Raw genomic sequence first — 23,285 nt, forward strand, 5'->3', positions numbered from 1 at the left:
GACCTGAGAAACTCTCCATTTAGAATTAGAAAAAAAAAACCGTTTCCTTTAATTTCTCTCTTAAAATATAATTGAGATAATACCTCCAATAGAATTAGGGTGTAACATCCATTGGACGGTGATCACATTCCCGTGACCCAAAGCTAAAACAGTACATATAATGATTGTTATATCTTGTCATAAATTTAAAACTTGTACACTGCACTTACCTTTACACCAAGGGTTAAACAGTATAAATGTCAAGGTCGGGTGAACGTAAACAGAGGTCACTGGTTGACCTTCAGTTGCTGATATAGTTTCTACAACAAGTTGCCAGTTTGACACAATACAGTTTGCTGGGGTTGATATGGTTATCATATATTCTGTTTTTGATTGCTTCTCTGCTATCACTGCAGACCAATCGTTTCGCTTCAGCTCTTTACCCAATATAAAATCGACGTGTGTACCATTTCCTGGCCTTGGGTTTTCACCTGCCAAACATTAATAATAGTGATCTTAATACAGCATAAAACTTTGTTTAAAGACACAAAATTGGAAAGAACAATTTCTGTATTTTTTCACCAGTTTTCCTAAATCAGTTTCGTATGACATGATTTATGCATATGATACATGTAATATTTCTTTATGTAGTATACGTATGAACTTAACATGAATTTCAATGCTATATAAACTGTATAGCTCTGAATGAAACCGGATTTTATCACATATAAAATGTAAAATATCAACAATACCGAATTCCGAGTAAAATTCTAAACGGAAAGTTCCTAAGCTAATGACAAAATCGAAAGCTGAACACATCAGGGGTAGTGTTCTCGAAAGTATCCTAAGATTCGTCCTAAGACACATCTTAGACCAATTTTAGGATGGACTTAGGATCAGTTTAGGACACTCTTAAGTTGTGTCTCGAAGCTATCTCAGACGAATCTTGCATGTATGTTAGGACGTCCTAAACATATCCTAAGTCGAAATATTAAATCATAAAGTAATTTTTTGATAAAATTTTTTTTTATGCCGAAATTATTTAATAACATTGTTTACGAATTTTATTATAACATGTATAGAATTAAATGCATAATTACCAATGTAATTATATCAAAAAGGATTGTAATTTAAACTGGAAAACAATTTGTTTTAAAATGAGAATTAAATTTGTAGTGTAATCGTATCGTGAAACACGAAGTTCAAAGTTTAAAATCATGCACAATTTCTTTATATATTAGTTAATAACCGATGGTGCGTTTCATTTCATGTTCATTTTTTTACGTAAAATAATGAGCAAAAAGCGAAATTTAAACTTTATTATGCTAGGACGAAGATATGATGATCTTAAGACACCTTATTGGGTGTCCTAAAGTTAGGACGAAAAATGAGATATATCATAATTTAAGAGAGCTTGGAGAACACGACTTAGGACAAAGAATTGTCATAAGATAGACTTAGGACACGTCCTAATCCTAAGATAGCTTCGAGAACACCACCCCAGATGAATTGATAACAACTGCCATGTTCCTGACTTGGTACAGACGTTCTGATGTAGAAAATGTTGGATTAAACCTGGTTTTATAGCTAGCTTAACCTCTCAGTTGTATGACAGTCGAATAAAAATTTCATTATATTGACAACGATGTGTTAACAAAAAAAAACAAAAAACAAACATACGTGTAACAGGTAAAAATGTTAAAAAAAAGGGGTAAAACAGTCAAGATTGTGTTAAAATAAACTTACTTGTTGTAAAAACAAATCGTACAGTGGTAGCAGCTGGATCAAACTTTTTATTGAATCGGAGTATGACATCAAAATGTTGTCCTCTTCTAATAACCAGTCCACCTGTGTACACTCGGTCAAACTTGTGGGTGTTGTGCTCTTTTGAATTTTGTTTACTCAGAGTGTCCACAAAGTCAACCGTGACATGTTTGTTACTCCGGTAATGTCCACGTCTGTCTGGTCTTGTTGGTGTATCTTCAATATCCCTCTTATGTCCATGGCTATTAGATCTGGCCCTTTCCTCATCTTTTTCCTCATCTAGAATAATCAAGTTTATTTACATTGATCGAATGCTTGAGATCATACGAGTAAATCACAAATGTGAATATGACTATAATACTAGCCACTGGCGTGTAAAAAAAAATTTCTTTATTGATTTACATAAATGTGTTAAACTTTAACTTTGGCTATTAAGGGAAGAGAATCAAAGATCATCAGACAAACGATAAGTTCTGTTCTTATTAACTATAGGATTTAAATGATATGATAAGGTCGGGAAAGTATGCGTCTATTGCAATTGACTGGTAATTTTCGTAAACATCCTACTAAAAATTTACATCTCTGCTCAATATCAAATTCTTTATGGTGAAAAACTTGTTTCGTTGTTCCGCATTTTCTCATTGATAATGCAGAATGGCGGATTGAGATGTCACTTTCACTTTTTGTTGCCAATTATGAATGCCTTTTTTGTGTTTCATACGTTTAAACGGGTTCTATTCTACAAAAGTTACGTATTTGTTGTTTTACTTATACATTTCATGTGATAGTCACGATGGTACTTGGAAAAATATGCGACAAAACATTCCCTTAAAATATTCCCCTTCATCTTAGTTGATAAAAGCAGAAATGACAACATTGGTCTCATTATTTTGATTCGGAAATAGAAATTGAATCTAAAAGTCACAGTAAAAAAAAGTAAACAATTATATGCCTTCACCACGGAACATTGGCTTACATCGAACAGCGAGTTATTAAAGACCCCTAAATGACATGAAAACCTACGGTTTTATCTATAACAACAGGAAGAAACACTTATTAACCATACCATCGAACGACAACTCCTGAACAACAGGATCCTGACTTAGGACAGGTGCATACAAAGTATTTATTAATGCTACTACTCTTAATCTTGATGTCATTATAGAACTTGCAGTTTTCGTTTTTCGGTTTTCCAAAATGAAAATCGAATGAATGCTGGTGCACACGGACCCTTTCTCAAAGTTCTTTTAGTACGTACATTTTAATTAGAATACGGTCATTCAATATTGTACATTAGTTACAATAAAATCATTGATTGGCACGTTAATACAAATAACAGACAAATAATTCCTTGTGAAATTAAAAACGTTTCATGTTTTCATACAATGGCATTGTTTGATTAAAAAAATATTAATTCAAAATACTAATCAGATATTGAATAAATAAATGAATTTCATTTCAATTATTGTTTTTTTTTAATATGTTGGGAGATAGTGCAGATGTTTCTCGAGGTTTAAGGGTTTTTTTCCGCCACAAAAAATACTGTATTACCGATATTACACTTACTGTATTTAAAATATAGATAAATCAGACCCCCATTGGAGCGAAGATATAACATGGATATTTCCTATCCCTCAGTATATTTTTAAAAAAATGGTCCAAATGAACAAAGATAACATAATACAGACACGTCCCCGGGGACAATGGACTTGTGTGAAGATTATTACTTTTTGTTTATTTCATTTACAATTGACTAGAGGGATGATGTTTTGTTGATTTCATTTGTCAAATGCAGACAGATGATATATATTCAGCAAACTGATACACTGGACGAGCGATTTTTTTTTATGTATTCACGGTTTGTGTTTTATATTGACCTGACCTGTCATTGCGAAATTTTATTCGTTTTGATGTCAATCTTTTATGTAGTCCTAATATTTTTGTTTATTGTGGAGTGTTTATAATACGTTATAAAAAGTTGATTTTACTTTTGTTTTTGTTGGAAGTGCTTCTCTGTTCGCTGCGTTTTTGTAGTTACGTAATGAATACGCCATTTTAAATGTTAGAGCTGATTAACAATTTTGTTATTCTGAGTATATCGTTTGTTTGAGTTTTTTCTTCAGTTTCATTTAAGTATACCCCCAATGATGCTGTTTCAGGTGACATGGGTTGGAAGCCTCCATATGTTATATACAGTGGTCTAACATTTTTAGACACTGGGCAAGATGTACAAAAATGGATAAAGACAGTATAAATTATAAAGTATTCATATGGTCAATTAGAAAAAAGTAGTTATAAAATTAAAAATTGGAGTTATAAAATGATAGAAATGTTGAAATTTTACAATATGGACAGATTTTGTAATCACGGTAGATGATCATATACTGGATAAAAATATAATTCATCAGTTAGAAGTTAATATTTTTGATAATTATAAAACTGAATGGAATACAAGGCTTGATTCTTATGGTCAAGGAAATAAGTTAAGAACTTATAAACTGTTTAAATTTTTATATTCTACTGAACAATATTTGTTGCAAAATATACCTATTCGATATCTCAGTGCATATGCGAAATTTAGATGTGGAGTAGTACCTTTAAAAATTGAAACTGGTCGTTACGAAAGATTAAATTTAAATAAAAGATTAGGTTTCAATTGACTAGTGTGGATCTAGCCGTCGATAGCAGCCGGCGTTAATATTCATGAGGCCAGCCTTCAATAATATTCATGAGCCGTCAATAATATTCATGAGATTACTTGCGTTCGAAGAAGTGTTGTTAGAAACTATGAACGATCATTATAATTAAATAACGTTCCTATTTATATTTGATATTACTTCAAATAGGCATGTCAATGGGTGTCTTCTTCGAGGTCGGCGTTTATTGAATCAACTTTGGGTCTTCTTCAAGGTCTGCGTCTTTAAACAACATTGTAAATGTAATAAAAACAATGTAAATGCCTCCATAAATATACAACAAAGAAATGGTCTTTTAACATTCTGTGATTAGAGAAATAATGTAAACTAAAGCAATAACAAGTTTTAAAAAAATATAATTAAATATAGAAATTAAACGGGACATCACAACAAACAAATAAAGTAAAGAACAGTTCTTATTAAAATTTTGTGATAATTAAATCAATGTAAGCTACAATAAATTTAAAAAATTGATTAAATATAGAAATTTAGGAATGACAGAGAATTGATGGTCATTTGTTCGTTGTCTACAAATATAGTCCAATCATGAAACTAAAACATACAATATTACGACAATATTTTCTATTTAAACATATCAGAAAAATAGAAACATAGTTAATTGCAGAAATAAAAATAACAGAAAAATAACAACTGTCAATTACTATTTCAATGACATATGATTCTTCAAAATTATGGAGACCAATCTGAGTAATTATTAACAATTCATATTATTGCCTCTAAAATGGCCCATAGCACTTATGCCCTAGACCCGTACGAGTTAGTCAGGAGAGAATAAGGGGGTACCCTGGTATATCACAAATTCGAAAATGAACTATTGCCGGCTGGCCAAACGAAGAGATTCTCCACGTGGGCAATGGTATCAGACGAAGAGGTACTTATTGCCTTTAAAATGGCCCATAGCACTTATACCCTAGACCCGTACGAGTTTGTCAGTAGAGGGTTCAAAGGGGGTATATGGTATCCCGGTATACAACGAATTCGAACTTAACTATTGCCGGCTGGCCAAACGAAGAGATTCTCCGCATCGACCATTATACCAGAGGTAGAGGTTGGTATTGCCTCTTAAATGGCCATTAGCACTTATGCCCTAGACCCGTATGTGTTTGTCAGTAGAGTGTTAAAAGGGGGGTATGGTATCCCGGTATACAACGAATTCTTACTGAACTATTGCCGGCCGGCCAAACTAAGAGATTCTCCACATCGACCATTATACCAGAGGTAGAGGTTGGTATTGCCTCTAAAATGGTACAGAACACTTATGCCCTAGACTCGTACGAGTTTGTCAGGAAAGGATAAGGGGGGTACCCTGGTATATCACAAATTCGAAAATGAACTATTGCCGGCTGGCCAAACGAAGAGATTCTCCACACGGGCAATGATACCAGACGAAGAGGTACTTATTGCCTTTAAAATGGCCTATAGCACTTGTACCCTAGACCCGTACGAGTTTGTCAGTAGAGGGTTCAAAGGGGGGATATCGTATCCGGTTTACAACGAATTCTTACTGAACTATTGCCGGCTGGCAAAACTAAGAGATTCTCCACATTGACCATCATACCAGAGGTAGAGGTTAGTATTGCCTCTAACATGGCCCATAGCACTTATGCCCTAGACCCGTACGAGTTAGTCAGGAGAGGATAAGGGGTACCCTGGTATATCACAAATTCTAAAATGAACTATTGCCGGCTGGCCAAACGAAGAGATTCTCCACGTGGGCAATGGTACCAGACGAAAAGGTACTTATTGCCTTTAAAATGGCCTATAGCACTTGTACCCTAGACCCGTACGAGTTTGTCAGTAGAGGGTTAAAAGGGGGGATATGGTATCCGGTTTACAACGAATTCTTACTGAACTATTGCCGGCTGGCCAAACTAAGAGATTCTCCACATCGACCATCATACCAGAGGTAGAGGGTGGTATTGCCTCTAAAATGGCCCATAGCACTTATGCCCTAGACCCGTACGAGATAGTATGAAAAGGATAAGGGGGTACCCTGGTATATCACAAATTCGAAAATGAACTATTGCCGGCTGGCCAAACGAAGAGATTCTCCACGTGGGTAATGCTACCAGACGAAGAGGTACTTTTTGCCTTTAAAATGGCCCATAGCACCTGTACCCTAGACCCGTACGAGTTTGTCAGTAGAGGGTTAAAAGGGGGGATATTGTATCCGGTTTACACGAATTCTTACTGAACTATTGCCGGCTGGCCAAACTAAGAGATTCTCCACATCGACCATCATACCAGAGGTAGAAGTTGGTATTGCCTCTAAAATGGCACATAGCACTTATGCCCTAGACCCGTACGAAATAGTCAGAAAAGGATAAGTGGGTACCCTGGTATATCACAAATCCGAAAATGAACTATTGCCGGCTGGCCAAACGAAGAGATTATCCACATGGGCAATGGTACGAGACGAAGAGGTACTTATTGCCTTTAAAATGGCCCATAGCACTTATACCCTAGACCCGTACGAATTTGTCAGAAGAGTGTTCAAAGGGGGGATATGGTATCCCAGATACAACGAATTCGAACTGAACTATTGCCGGCTGGCCAAACTAAGAGATTCTCCACATCGACCATTATACCACAGGTAGAGGTTAATATTGCCTCTAAAATGGAAAATAGCACCTGTGCCCTAGTCCCGTACGAGTTAGTCAGGAGAGGATAAGGGGGTACCCTGGTATATCACAAATTCGAAAATGAACTATTGCCGGCTGGCCAAATGAAGAGCTTCTCCACATGGGCAATGATACCAGAGGAAGAGGTACTTATTGCCTTTAAAATGGCTCATAGCACTTATACCCTAGACCCGTACGAGTTTGTCAGTAGAGGGTTGAAAGGGGGTATATGGTATCCCGGATACAACGAATTCGAACTGAACTATTGCCGGCTGGCCAAACTAAGAGATTCTCCACATCGACCATTACACCAGAGGTAGAGGTTGGTATTGCCTCTAAAATGGCCCATAGCACTTATGCCCTAGACCCGTACGAGTAAGTAAGAAAAGGATAAGGGGGTACCCTGGTATATCACAAATTCGAAAATGAACTATTGCCGGCTGGCCAAACGAAGAGATTCTCCACTTGGGCAATGGTACCAGACGAAGAGGTACTTTTTGCCTTTAAAATGCCCCAGAGCACCTGTACCCTAGACCCGTACGAGTTTGTCAGTAGAGGGTTAAAAAGGGGGATATTGTATCCGGTTTACAACGAATTCTTACTGAACTATTGCCGGCCGGCCAAACTAAGAGATTCTCCACATCGACCATCATACCAGAGGTAGAAGTTGGTATTGCCTCTAAAATGGCCCACAGCACCTGTGCCTTAGTCCCGTACGAGTTAGTTAGGAGAGGATAAGGGGGTACCCTGGTATATCACAAATTCGAAATTGAACTATTGCCGGCTGGCCAAACGAAGAGATTCTCCACATGGGCAATGGTACCAGACGAAGAGGTACTTATTGCCTTTAAAATGGCCCAGAGCACTTGTACCCTAGACCCGTACGAATTTGTCAGTAGAGGGTTCAAAGGGGGGATATGGTATCCCGGATACAACGAATTCGAACTGAACTATTGCCGGCTGGCCAAACTAAGAGATTCTCCACATCGACCATTATACCAGAGGTAGAGGTTGGTATTGCATCTAAAATGGCCCAGATCACTTGTGCCCTAGTCCCGTACGAGTTAGTCAGAAGAGGATAAGGGGGTACCCTTGTATATCACAAATTCGGAAATGAACTATTGCCGGCTGGCCAAACGAAGAGCTTCTCCACATGGGCAATGATACCAGAGGAAGAGGTACTTATTGCCTTTAAAATGGCCCATAGCACTTATACCCTAGACCCGTACGAGTTTGTCAGTAGAGGGTTGAAAGGGGGTATATGGTATCCCGGATACAACGAATTCGAACTGAACTATTGCCGGCTGGCCAAACTAAGAGATTCTCCACATCGACCATTATACCAGAGGTAGACGATGGTATTGACTCTAAAATGGCCAATAGCACTTATGCCCTAGACCCACAAGAGTTAGTCAGAAAAGGATTAGGGGGTACCCTGGTATATCACAAATTCTAAAATGAACTATTGCCGGCTGGCCAAACGAAGAGAGGAAGAAGTACTTATTACCTTTAAAATGGCCCATAGCACTTATACCCTAGACCCGTACGAGTTTGTCAGTAGAGGGTTCAAAGGGGGGATATGGTATCCCGTATACAACGAATTCGAACTGAACTATTGCCGGCTGGCCAAATTAAGAGATTCTCCACATCGACCATTATATCAGAGGTAGAGGATGGTATTGCCTCTAAAGTGGCCCATAACACTTATGCCCTAGACCCGTACGAGTTAGTCAGAAAAGGATTAGGGGGGTACCCTGGTATATCACAAATTCTAAAATGAACTATTGCCGGCTGGCCAAACTAAGAGATTCTCCACATCGACCATTATACCAGAGGAAGAGGTTGGTATTGCCTCTAAAATGGCCCATAGCACTTATGCCCTAGACCCGTACGAGTTAGTAATAAAAGCATAAGGAGGGTACCCTGGTATATCACAAATTCTAAAATGAACTATTGCCGGCTGGCCAAACGAAGAGATTCTCCACGTGGACAATGATACCAGAGGAAGAGGTACTTATTACCTTTAATATGGCCTATAGCACTTGTACCCTAGACCCGCACGAGTTTGTCAGTAGAGGGTCCAAAGGGGGGATATGGTATCCGGTTTACAACGAATTCTTACTGAACTATTGCCGGCTGGCCAAACTAAGAGATTCTCCACATCGACCATCATACCAGAGGTAGAGGTTGGTATTGCCTCTAAAATGGCCCATAGCACTTATGCCCTAGACCCGTACGAGTTAGTCAGGAGAGGATAAGTGGGTACCCTGGTATATCACAAATCCGAAAATGAACTATTGCCGGCTGGCCAAACGAAGAGATTCTCAACGTGGGCAATGATACCAGAGGAAGAGGTACTTATTGCCTTTAAAATGGCCCATAGCACTTATACCCTAGACCCGTACGAGTTTGTCAGTAGAGGGTTCAAAGGGGGGATATGGTATCCCGGATACAACGAATTCGAACTGAACTATTGCCGGCTGGCCAAACTAAGAGATTCTCCACATCGACCATTATACCAGAGGTAGAGGATGGTAATGCCTCTAAAATGGCCCATAGCACTTATGCCCTAGACCCGTACGAGTTAGTCAGAAAAGGATTAGGGGGGTACCCTGGTATATCACAAATTCTAAAATGAACTATTGCCGGCTGGCCAAACTAAGAGATTCTCCACATCGACCATTATACCAGAGGAAGAGGTTGGTATTGCCTCTAAAATGGCCCATAGCACTTATGCCCTAGACCCGTACGAGTTAGTAATAAAAGCATAAGGAGGGTACCCTGGTATATCACAAATTCTAAAATGAACTATTGCCGGCTGGCCAAACGAAGAGATTCTCCACGTGGACAATGATACCAGAGGAAGAGGTACTTATTACCTTTAATATGGCCTATAGCACTTGTACCCTAGACCCGCACGAGTTTGTCAGTAGAGGGTCCAAAGGGGGGATATGGTATCCGGTTTACAACGAATTCTTACTGAACTATTGCCGGCTGGCAAAACTAAGAGATTCTCCACATCGACCATCATACCAGAGGTAGAGGTTGGTATTGCCTCTAAAATGGCCCATAGCACTTATGACCTAGACCCGTACGAGTTAGTCAGGAGAGGATAAGTGGGTACCCTGGTATATCACAAATCCGAAAATGAACTATTGCCGGCTGGCCAAACTAAGAGATTCTCCACATCGACCATCATACCAGAGGTAGAGGTTGGTATTGCCTCTAAAATGGCCCATAGCACTTATGCCCTAGACCCGTACGAGTTAGTCAGGAGAGGATAAGTGGGTACCCTGGTATATCACAAATCCGAAAATGAACTATTGCCGGCTGGCCAAACGAAGAGATTCTCAACGTGGGCAATGATACCAGAGGAAGAGGTACTTATTGCCTTTAAAATGGCCTAGAGCACTTATACCCTAGACCCGTACGAGTTTGTCAGTAGAGGGTTCAAAGGGGGGATATGGTATCCCGGATACAACGAATTCGAACTGAACTATTGCCGGCTGGCCAAACTAAGAGATTCTCCACATCGACCATTATACCAGAGGTAGAGGATGGTAATGCCTCTAAAATGGCCCATAGCACTTATGCCCTAGACCCGTATAAGTTAGTCAGAAAAGGATTAGGGGGGTACCCTGGTATATCACAAATTCTAAAATGAACTATTGCCGGCTGGCCAAACGAAGAGATTCTCCACGTGGGCAATGATACCAGATGAAGAGGTACTTATTGCCTTTGAAATGGCATACAGCACTTATACCCTAGACACGTACGATTTTGTCAGTAGAGGGTTCAAAGGGGGATAAGGTATCCCGATTTCATACGAAATCGAACTGAACTATTGCCGGCTGGCCAAACTAAGAGATTCTCCACATCTACCATTAAACCAGAGGTAGAGGTTGGTATTGCCTCTAAAATAGTCCATAGCACTTATTCCCTAGACCCGAACGAGTTTGTCAGGAAAGGAATAGGGGGGGGGGGGTTTCCCTGGTATATCACAAATTCGAAAATGAACTATTTCCGGCTTGCCAAACGAAGAGATTCTCCACGTGGGCAATGGTACCAGACGAAGAGGTACTTATTGCCTTTGAAATGGCATACAGCACTTATACCCTAGACACGTACGAGTTTGTGAGTAGAGGGTTCAAAGGGGGATAAGGTATCCCGATTTCATACGAAATCGAACTGAACTATTGCCGGGTGGCCAAACTAAGAGATTCTCCACATCGACCATTATACCAGAGGTGGAGGTTGGTATTGCCTCTAAAATGGCCCATAGCACTTATGCCCTAGACCCGTACGAGTTAGTCAGGAAAGGATAAGGGGGGGATGTACCCTGGTATATCACAAATTCGAAAATGAACTATTGCCGGCTGGCCAAACGAAGAGATTCTCCACTTGGGCAATGATACCAGAAGAAGAACTACTTATTGCCTTTAAAATGGTCCAGGGCACTTATACCCTAGACCCGTACGAGTTTGTCAGTAGAAGGTTGAAAAGGGGTATATGGTATCCCGGTATACAACGAATTCGAACTTAACTATTGCCGGCTGGCCAAACGAAGAGATTCTCCGCATCGACCATTATATCAGAGGTAGAGGTTGGTATTGCCTCTTAAATGGCTATTAGCACTTATGCCCTTGACCCGTATGTGTTTGTCAGTAGAGTGTTAAAAGGGGGGTATGGTATCCCGGTATACAACGAATTCTTACTGAACTATTGCCGGCCGGCCAAACTAAGAGATTCTCCACATCGACCATTATACCAGAGGTAGAGGTTGGTATTGCCTCTAAAATGGTACAGAACACTTATGCCCTAGACGCGTACGAGTTTGTCAGGAAAGGATAAGGGGGTACCCTGGTATATCACAAATTCGAAAATGAACTATTGCCGGCTGGCCAAACAAAGAGATTCTCAACGTGGGCAATGATACCAGAGGAAGAGATTCTTATTGCCTTTGAAATTGCCCAGAGCACTTATACCCTAGACCCGTACGAGTTTGTCATTAGAGGGTTAAAAAGGGGGATATGGTATCCCGGTATACAACGAATTCAAACTGAACTATTGCTGGCTGGCCAAACTAAGAGATTATCCATATCGACTATTATACCAGATGTAGAGGTTGGTATTGCCTCTAAAATGGCTCATAGCACTTATACCCTAGACCCGTACGAGTTTGTCAGTAGAGGGTCAAAAAGGGGATATGGTATCCCGGTTTACAACGAATTCGAACTGAACTATTGCCGCTGGCCAAACTAAGAGATTTATACCAGAGGTATAGGTTGGTATTGCCTCTAAAATGGCCCATAGGACTTATGCCCTAGACCCGTACGAGTTAGTCAGGAAAGGATAAGGGGGGGGGGGGTACCTTGGTATATCACAAATTCGAAAATGAACTATTGCCGGCTGGCCAAACTAAGAGATTCTCCACATCGACCATTATACCAGATGTACAGGTTGGTATTGCCTCTAAAATGGCTCATAGCACTTATACCCTAGACCCGTACGAGTTTGTCAGTAGAGGGTCCAAAAGGAGATATGGTATCCCGGTAAACAACGAATTCGAACTGAACTATTGCCGGCTGGCCAAACTAAGAGATTCTCTACATCGACCATAATACCAGAGGTAGAAGTTGGTATTGCCTCTAAATGACCCATAACACTTATGCCCTAGACCCGTACGAGTTAGTCAGGAAATGATAAGGGAAAGTAGGACTCTTGTATATCACAAAGACCAAAATAAGATACTTACTTGTTGGCTATTAAAAACATTAACGTAGGTGTTTTCTCTAAAAAGGCCCATATATCGTATATCATAGATCCGTACGTATTGGTAGGAAAAAGGTAAGGGAAGTACTCTTGTATATCAAAATATTCAAACATATTTTTACTTGCTGGCCATTTTAAAGGCAATTATTACCTTAACATCTGTATCATGGTCCATGAGGAGAATCTTTTAGTTTGACAAGTCGTCAATAGTCCAATTCGACTTTGAGATATATAAAGGTACCTACCTTTCTCTTTGCTGACTAAGTCGTACGGGTCTAGGGAATAAGTAATATGGGTCATTTTAGAGGCAATGTCTACTTCTTCCTCTGATATAATGACCCACGTGGAGAATTTCTTAGTTTGGCCATCCGGCAATAGTTTGTTTCGACTTCGTGATGAATCGGAGTACCACATACCCCTTTTTACCCTCTACTGACAAACTCGTACAGGTCTAGGGCATAAGTACTATATGGGCCATTACACAACTACTACATCTACCTCTGGTGTCATGACCCATGTGGAAAATGTCTTGGTTTGGCCAGCTGGCAATAGTTCATGTCGACTTTGAGATACATAAAGGTACCAACCTTATCCTTTCCTGGATAAGTCGAACGAGTCTAGGGCATTAAAGATTTGGGTCATTTTAGAGGCAATGAATACCTCTCCCTCTGATATAATGGCTTGCGTAAAAATTATCTTCGTTTGGCCAACCAGAAATAGTTTATTTCGACTTGGTGGTAAAACGGGTAACTACCTTTTTAACCGACTGCTGACAAACTCGTACGGGTCTAGGCTATCGTTTAGAGGATAAATCGGGCAACTATATGGCTAACAATAACAAATCTCTCTATTCAAGCCCTAATGTCAACATGTCACACTTAGGTGACGTTACAAAGAATAGCGGCAGCGAGAACGTTACGTTTGTGATTTTGCTCCCAACATGCTTGGGCCGCACATGAATTACTTTACAATAAATGAAAGTAATCACAACTTTAATTATTAAAGTTCTAATAAAATAAATTAAAACTTGAAAGTTTATATGTAAAATATTCAGCAGCCCACTTTTTATATTCATTTTAATGTCCATATGCTAATAACACATTATCATTTTACTTTTCACAATTTGCATTTAACACATGTAAGTCCAAGTTTTTGTTTTCGTCTTTGCCTCACTCTGAGCTGCTCTATTTTCAAGTTCCAAAGAATTCAGTTCTAACGGATAAAATTTGATAATTGGTCTAGATATCAAACCAGTTTTTGTTCGATTATGGCTGATCGTGTAAGTCCATCTTTGCCGTAAAATAATTTGTCAATTATTGCCGAAGTCCAATTTACTCTTGATACATAGTCCTGAATCTGAACTACATCTCCGACTTTAATGTTCTATGTGTTTCGATCTGTGTATCGGTAATATTCCCTAAGCGAATTTATGTATTCCTGCTTCCATCTTTTTATGTAGTTTTTAAGAGTTTTAATGAAAGAAACTTCGATTGTCTAGCCAGTTACTGATTCATGCGTAGTGTCTTTGGTTCCTGGTTGTAAACTACAGTCTTCAAGTCCGTTATACGGTAGCGTCCTGGTCCGTTTTCAATATAATAAATGTGACGGACTAAGGGGTTCGTCGTCCGTTTGATCCGATGAAACGTATGTTAGTTTGCGATCACTGAGTAAACTTTCTACTTCAGTAATTATCGTGTTTTATTGTCCATAAGTGCTCGTCCTTATACTTTTTTAATGCAGTTTTTCGTTATTCATCTCAATCTCTCCCACCATCCGCCGAACAAAATTGTTCCATAAGAATTAAGCTTCTCGGTTCCATATGATGATTTTGATAAATGTTCAATTTCTTATGCTCCCGCTTCATACAAATCATTTACAAATACTCAACGTGATGCATGAAAGAAGTCTAATAAAGCTCTTTGTTGATCAAAGCTCGAAATAATATTGTCGACATAAAAGTCTTTCTTTAACATTGTTGTCCAGTCTGTGGAATTGCAGTCAAATGTTTACGTATAACAGCATTTAGGATAAACGGAGAGAAAGTTGCTCCAAATTATACTGACTTGAATGTGTTTGCGGTTAGTTGACTATTTGGGTCATCCAGGTTACTAAGTTAAACGAATCTGGTAACATCACGATCCTCTTCATCCAACCCATATTAAGAAAGGTTTTTTTTCTATATCTGACTACACGGCGTATTTGTGCATTCTAAATCAGAGAAAAATTCCGGTTAAATCATTAAAGTTTGGCGAAAGATCCATCAAACAATCATTTAAGCTTAGACTAACAGGTGAAGGTTTGCAGCTGCAATTCTGATGGGCGTGGTTGACGACTTTTTACAGCATGATGATGCGGTATGGAATGAACATTTGTTTTGGTTGATCGTTCATCAACTCTCTCGATAAATCCACGTTTTTCTTGTTCATTTATAATTTTTCCGTTTTTCTATAAAAGTGTAAGTTCACGACTAAGACGCTTAATGACATTTTCTGTTCTCCGTTGTGCAATACTTCTGTTGTCTAGTAAGGTGTGGTGTTCCTCCTTATAAGGTAACTTAGCAACATATCTTTCTGTTTCCATATGGTAACCTCTACTATTTAATTCATATACATCCTGGAATTGTCTGTTTTCAGATTTGTTGTCAGTATTATTTATACTAGCAGCTTCAACTTCCCAAAATTTCTCCAATATATGCTCTTCAACTTTGTGACCTACTAATATGTTCATCATTGACGTAAGTGTGTGATCTGGATTTGCAGGTGTTCAATTGATTGTGCCGGACAGAAGGTTACGGATTTCCGACTTTACGGTAGTAGGTCCTGCTCCTCATACTATTCTATCATCGACAATTGACCAGTAATAATCGAATTAGATAGAATTCAATAGAGAAACTTCAACCATTGGGTCATGTGAGACCGGTTGTGCTAATTTCAAGCCAAACAAATACTTTAAATTTGTAATATTATGTACATAAGTTTTCATTGGTACAGCTATTTCTGGTACAATCAAAACGTTGATAGGTAATTTTCTGTTGTCTGTAAGTAAGTAAATGGTACCATTATTTAGATGTCGAACTGTTTTGCCCTCACTTGTGTCACCAAATCCTGACAAGTTTATGGTCTCCTGTCTGGTAATTGTCAAATCAAGCTCTGTAGCTTATTTTTCTGTGATGAAAGACATCTGTGCGCCCTTGTAAAATAATGTGTTTGTGTTAGTACATTGAATGCCCGAACTTACTTGCGCTACGGCAGTTTTTAGTCTGTGTCTGTGAGTGAAGAACTGAGCCCGTTTTCTTCGCGTTGTGTTGTGTTTCCTGAATTGTGTTAATATTTACATTAGTGTTACTCTGTTTTTCATCTTTTTCAACCTCGTCTTTGCATAAACTAGTATGGTGTCATATTTTACATTTCCTGCAACTTTGGTGTGATTTGCAATCATCTATATTGGGAGGTCAAAGACAGTTAAAACATAAACGATCGCGTTTAACAATAGAAATATTTGCTGTGTGATCAATTATCTTAGTGCAGTTAACGGGGACATGTGATTCGTTACAAAAGTACACATGATTTTACGTTTATTTGTCTGTTGATTTATTTTGTACGTACCTTTGCATTGATGTGAAATGCTGCTGTAGCGGTATACGTTTCCGTATGATCATGCAGAGGAATTGCCTTCCTCCATAATGTTGAGTTCGTGAGATAGTATTTGTAGTAGTTCATTTAATAGCCAACTATTTGATTCATGGTGTCTTGTTAGATTTATGCGTACGTCCCCCGGTAACTTTTTTTAATATGATAGGGACCAATAATGGGCCATATGTATTCTCTGTCTGACCAAGGGATTCTAAACCACGTACATATGTTTCAATTTTCTCGTAAAAAATAACGTCAGCTCTTATATGAAGGTATGTAAAATAATGCATTCATGTACTTTTGTGTGATGTTGTGAACTTGTGGCATTTGTGTTTAGCGTTGATGTTTGTACTTAGATAAATTTTGCTATTAAACGTATTTTTGTTTCTAAAATTAAATAAGTACTCATCAGAGTCAACGATTTCTGTTTCGAAAGTTCATCGGAATCAACAAGTTCTGTTCCGCTCTCCCCATTTTCGTCGAATTTCTGGAATATTCTGAAAACGGCGCTATGTCCTGCTAGTATCGATTTCAGCTTCAAATTCATCCTGGTCACTTGACACCAATATCGTTAAGTGGATACATCGGGCAACTATATAGCTAACAATAACAAAAGCGAATAGAATGTATGTATATCTATTCGGACTCTAATGTCAACACGTCACACTTAGGTAACATAACAATGATTAACAGCAGCGAAAACTTGATCAATTACTCCTTAACAAATTGTTAAAGTATCGGTACCCAATACGATTGTAGTACGTAAGTAAGCGTAGCACTGAGTCCAAAATGAAGTGAACGCTCGTGTGCGTCTGTCACTATCAGTTTGGTAAGTAAATGATTCGCAGGTAATAAATACGAAAATTTGGTATTCTCTGAAATCGTTGCGGTGTGAATCCTTCCATTGCATCGCACAAAGCCACCGTCATCTATGAAGAGTCCTAATTGTTTAATGCTAGGATATTTCCTTGTGTTTTTATCTCAGATGTTTGGTATATCGGTATATTGGTAGTTGGATATGAACCACTGAACGTAAGCAGTTACTCGAATCACTTTCCTGAAAGTTCCATATTTCGAATTGTCTATAACGTTACTGATACCATAGTGATCAGTATGAACTTCATTGTTTAGAAATTCCTCGTCTTCGTTTTCTTCTGTAATTGTCAATACCTTTAACTAATTCGGTCGTTTTTTAATGACACTATCGATGTATTGATCGACGTCAAGTCCTCGTGTTAAGAGATCGGTTGGGTTGCATTCTTTTGGGCAATATCTCCATTAATGTTGATTTTGTAGATTTTATTATTTCTCGCACTCGATTCACAATAAATCGTTTAAACGGTTTCGATGATAATAACCAGTGCAATACTATATAGCTATCTGACCAGAAAACCACGTTTTTACATTCAAAGGTCGATTTTACATGAAAAGCTAGTCTAGTTCCAATAACTGCGGCCATATGTTCTAGTTGCGGTTATGTTAGGTTTTTCACTTGCGCTAATTTGCTTTTCGCAATCACTAACGTAGTTTCGGTTCCGTTGTTCAGATATGCAGTCGCAAAATACGTGTAGTTCAAGGTATTCCGAAGATTAGATGAAGCAAAGGAGAATACAAATTTCGATGAAGTAGAAGTCATTGCAACACTAGGAAAACTTGTGCAAAAACAAACATTGTTTTAGGACTTGAATGAACAAATTCTAAAGTTAACGGATCCGGAAGATGTGGTAAATAAGATTATTTGATTCAGATGAATTTTCGATTAATATGGTAAGGAAGATTCGACACGTACGTAAGTTCATACAAAATGTCCAAAACCCTGCTGTCCCGTCATATTGAATCAAATACTTAAGTACTAGAACGCACACTTTAAATCCAGAAACTATACCGTTTGTTTCAACGCACAACATAGCCAACCCACACAACGCACAGTCGTTTGAAAACCAGTTTGCCCAAGCTAGTCTCACTATCAACACGCAACAAAGTACATTTTCTGCAGCTATTAATCAGAGTCACGGCCTACCAAAACTTACGCTTCCAACTTTCTAAGGCACCATTTTAAAATGGCAAACCTTCTGGGACTCATATGAGTCGGCCGTACATCTGAACCTGTCACTTACAAATATACAAAAGTGTAGCTGCTTGAAAGCTCATGAGCTAGAACACGAAGCACTAAGTTTAGAAATTCCTTCTATAAATCAGTTAACAAGCTTACGAAGATTTTACGATCAAATTGAAGGTAGTCAGGGTCTAGAAACTTTGGGTCAGACACATGAAACATACGGCATACTACTTGTTCCCATTATTGTGAACAAATTACCAGTGGAAGTCAGAAAATATCTCGCGCGAGAACATAGAACAAAAACCTTTGTATTACGGGATCTCCGTAAAAGCATATAAGATGAGATCGTTATACTGGACACAGGACAATAGAGTCGACACCCGAAATTGATGAAATCTAAATCTTACAAGAATATTGAGACTAGACCTAGCCTTTTCTGTCACGAAATACACGCACCAACTCATTGCAGTAAAATAGCCGACACAAAATCCCGTATGAACAGCTTAGTTATTCTTTAACTGCCTTGTTATACACAGACTAAACGTATGTAAATCTAAACACACATGTACACATTGTAATGAGAAACACCATACAAACTAATCATGCTAATGTAATGCACTTCCAAGAAACAACATAAAACAAGGGAATGAGGTTAGCATAGAAACAAGGGTAGAAACTCAGCGCATACGAATTTTCGCGCAAAAGGAAATCAGAGCAGCAACCCGTTAAACCCACAATTTTCGAATTCGACCAACGTTCAACTCGTGAATGACATTCATAATACGGAACATGATGCTACTATTTTGTATTCTCAATCGACAGAATTGCAATCAAATGTAATTTTGTAAACTGCCGTAGCTCAAGTAGGCTCAAATCAGTACTTTATCGATACGAATATTCATTTTGACGAAGGAGCGCAAACATCTTTTTTAACGCAGAACTTAACTTAATTTACAGATAGCGGGAACAGAAATAATATATTTATCGGCATTTGGAGGTGCAGAGAAAAACGCGAGACACATAGAAAAGTCAACAATCTATCTGAAAACCGTTGCAGGACACGTCTTGTCAATCAAAGTACAGATGATCGGCATGCCTCTACAGAATCACATACGTAACATTGATACACAGAACGGTTATTTGCGTGGTTTAAAGTTAGCGCACACGGTGACAAAGCACGATTCATTCGAGATATCGTTGCTGGTAGGCGCATATCACTACGGGGACATTGTTAAAGATTATATAGTACGTGGAAACGATCCGACCGCCGTGAAATCCAAGATCGGATATATGCTTTCGGTACTTACATACGGTACGAAAACAAACACGTCGAAGACTAGTATGTTTAATGTTCTAATATCACACAAAGTTGAAGAATACAATCTAGAGAGATTTTGGAATTTAGATTCAAAAGGAATAAAAAGCAGGGAGGTAGACGAAGACGACAATGCATATATTAAAGTCTATCAGGACAGATCAATTGAGTTCTGAGAAACTAAATATTTCGCTAGGTTACCTTGGAAACATGATGAATTGCCTATAAATTAAGCAGTCACGAACAGAAGGACAGAAAACGTCCTTCAAAGACTTACTCAAAACTCAGATATGTTAAAGAAGTACGTAAACATTATACAAGAACAGGAACGAAGAGGATTCAAAGAGAAGGTAGATGAAACAGCTGAACTTAAGAAAAATATCACTACATTCCTAATCATCCTGTACAGAAGGAATCAAGCACTATGCCTATCAGAATTGTTTACGACTGCAGTTGTCGACAGTCGCATAATTCGCCAAGTTTAAATGACTGCCTTTTGGATACACCGCCGAAGCTAAACGACCTGAAAAAAATTCTGATGAGATTTACAGTCAATCCTGTCGCCATAACAACGGATATTTAAAAAGCCTTTTTACATGTAGGATTAAAAAAAGGGTGATCAAGACGCTACACGTTTCTGGTGGCTAAGTAACCCATCCGACCCAACAAGTTATTTACAGACTTAGAAGTTCAAATCCGTTCTGTTTGGAGCGACTTGTTCGCCGTTTATACCAAACGCCACAATACTTAACATTTACAACGTAATAACACTATAACAGCTACATTGATGGAAAGAGATTTTTATGTGGACAACTGTTAAGTTTACAGAACGAGGGTGTGCTGACTATAAGGAAGGGAGAACAATGATGGAGGAAACTGGATTCTATCTACGATCCTGGACGTCAAACAGTGTGGATATACGTAAGCTAGCTAAGACAGAAAAAGTACTATATGCGGACAAAACACAAAAGTACTTGGTATGTTATGGAATAGCTGATTCGATGATCTGATGTACCAGAAATTAATACGGCCGCTTTGTGAAAAACTGTGCAAATCTTGCTACAAGAATAAAATTTGGCATAGACCTTCCTCAGCTATTACTCTTTTATTTCAGATAAGGAGGCATTTGAAAAAAATGTCTCACTTCCGGTAAAAACCCAAAATGGCCGACATCATACTTAAATCATTCAAATATCAGAGGCTAGTGTGTGAAAAGCGGTTTTTATCATGCGGCTATAATAATATTTGGTACAAACCTATGTTATGTACTACTTTTGGATATATTATATAGATTAGATGTCTTTAAAAACCCTACTTTCGGTAAAATCCAACATGGCGGACATTGTACTAAAATAAGCTTATTTTTTAGGGAGGGTGATTGAAACGTGTTTTGATGTATTGCTACTATCATTAAATTGTTCATGAACCTTTATTTGATGCTGATAATGGATACAATAAATAAGAGATATGTCTTTAAAATCATTACTTCCGGTTATGGATTTGGCTTTAAGTTATCCTCTAAACCACTTATTCTATTCTATAGATAATGATTAAATACAAAGTTAACACTTCCGGTAAATAAAACCAATTTTGCGTAAATTTCAAAGATGAGTCCTCAGTCCATATCTTCCATGTAGAGTTTTGGATAGATTGATGAAAATAAAATAAAATCACTTTAGTACTAAAACATCTTTAAAATTACGGATTAATGGCCGCAAATACTCACAATCGGAGAGCTGATTTTCCTCATTTACAAAGACAGCGGTATTGTTTCTTACATCAATAATGTACAAGCTTCTGATAAGGTGAAGAGGCCTCACAAAGAGTTGTCCAAAAGGGTTCCAATGGTTCATATTTTTCCTTTCGCCATACATAAGCGTCTGGAATAGTAAGCATAGAAACCAATCCCAAGCTTGTTACTCATCCACACCCACTATGGTATATTGCACGTTTTACATGCTGAAAAAAACTGGACCGAGTCGTTCAAATAGCCTCATAAGCGTCTGGACTAGTTAGCATAGGAATAAAAACAAGCTTGTTACTCATCCAAACCCGCCATGGTATATTGCACGTTTTACATGCTGAAAAACACTAGACCGAGTCGTTCAAATAGCATCAATAAGTCTTTCCACGTCCAAAAACATGTTTTCTTGCTTCATAAACCCCATCTGATAAGTTTGTTCGATCTTACTACAAAACCACTTATCGTTTTATCAATGACATTATCAAATCCATATCTGGTGATGTTGGCTGATCAATCATCATTCTAAATCATAAAGTCACATCTTCAAACGCCATCCATGTCAACAACGAAGTTCCCTTTCAAGTAAACGTGCATTGGAAAGGTCATGGATAGATTATATCTAATGCTTTTCCCACTTCCAAATGCAAGCCAAAGTTCGTCTGCCCCTTTGTCACGGAATAACGAAACAGCAATGACAGCAGCATCAGTATCGACTGTTCAAGTCATGACTCAGTTAAGTCTGTGCATCACTGCATCAGACACATGTATATTGATTCTATAGTATAAGCCTCTTCATTTTAACATGGGGCTAAACTTGAAACACCATCATGTGGTGAATAACACAGAACATCCTGAGCATTTGTTGCTACAACTTACTCTCCCTCAAAATCTATTGAGCAAGCTCCTTATAAAAAATAAAGACTAAAACGTTCTTTCTTAATGTCGTCTTCTCTCAGAAAACTTTACCAATTTTGAGATTTGTTTTGACTCTGGATTCGTCTATGTATTCCCTTACCCCTAAATGTAGCTCTTTTTTCTTGTGGCAGCCTTCAAACTACCGGTATTGTCTATGTACGCATTCATCCACTGTTGTTTACAGTTTCAAGTTGTTTCATAACGAGTATGCTGATAGGGTATTATGCCCTTACCTTAAAAAAACATGAAACTATTATGATGAAGTCTTAAATGCATATGACAGTTGTAGCAACACATGTTCAGGATATTCGATCTTTACCACCACGTGATGCATTTCAAGTTAAACACCATATTCATATTAAAAGGCTGACACTATAATCATGGTGCATGTGTCTGATGCAGTGAAACACGAACTTAAACTTAAGCGGCAATTATTCGAACAGTCGTTTCTGATGATGCTGTCATTACTGTTTCGCTATTCCGTGACATAGGGGTAGACAAACTATGGATTGTGTTTAGGAGGAGGAAAAGCTTTGGATACATATATATCAATGACCTTCCAAATGCACTAGCGATGAGTAATCACACACAAATATTGTGATCCATATATTTTCCGGTTGTGATACGGTTCTCTGTTTTCTTGAAAAGGGGAAAAAAAAGACTGCTTGGGAGACATTGCATTTGAAGATGTGACTTTAACATAAAGAATGATAATTGATACGCCTAAATCACCGGTGTTTACTGTAAGATAGCACAAACTTATCATA

At 38.3% G+C, this 23,285-nt stretch overlaps 1 protein-coding gene across 4 annotated transcripts in view; it reads right to left on the reverse strand.

Annotated features, from left to right (window-relative positions):
• LOC143080490 (protein-glutamine gamma-glutamyltransferase K-like) overlaps positions 1-23,285 on the reverse strand; it is an 84,115-nt gene that overhangs the window by 25,579 nt on the left and 35,251 nt on the right. For 3 of the 4 annotated variants that reach the window (XM_076256348.1, XM_076256347.1, XM_076256349.1), the window contains 2 exons: positions 1,726-2,022; positions 210-470 (listed from right to left, as the gene is read on the reverse strand). In XM_076256348.1, the coding sequence (XP_076112463.1) occupies positions 210-470; positions 1,726-2,022 (558 nt within the window). Of the gene's footprint in view, positions 1-209; positions 471-1,725; positions 2,023-3,309; positions 3,377-23,285 lie in introns of those variants that run through there. The other variant, XM_076256350.1, reaches the window with a different exon arrangement.

This window comes from Mytilus galloprovincialis, chromosome 6 (genome assembly GCF_965363235.1).
Source record: "Mytilus galloprovincialis chromosome 6, xbMytGall1.hap1.1, whole genome shotgun sequence".
NCBI lineage: Eukaryota > Metazoa > Mollusca > Bivalvia > Mytilida > Mytilidae > Mytilus > Mytilus galloprovincialis.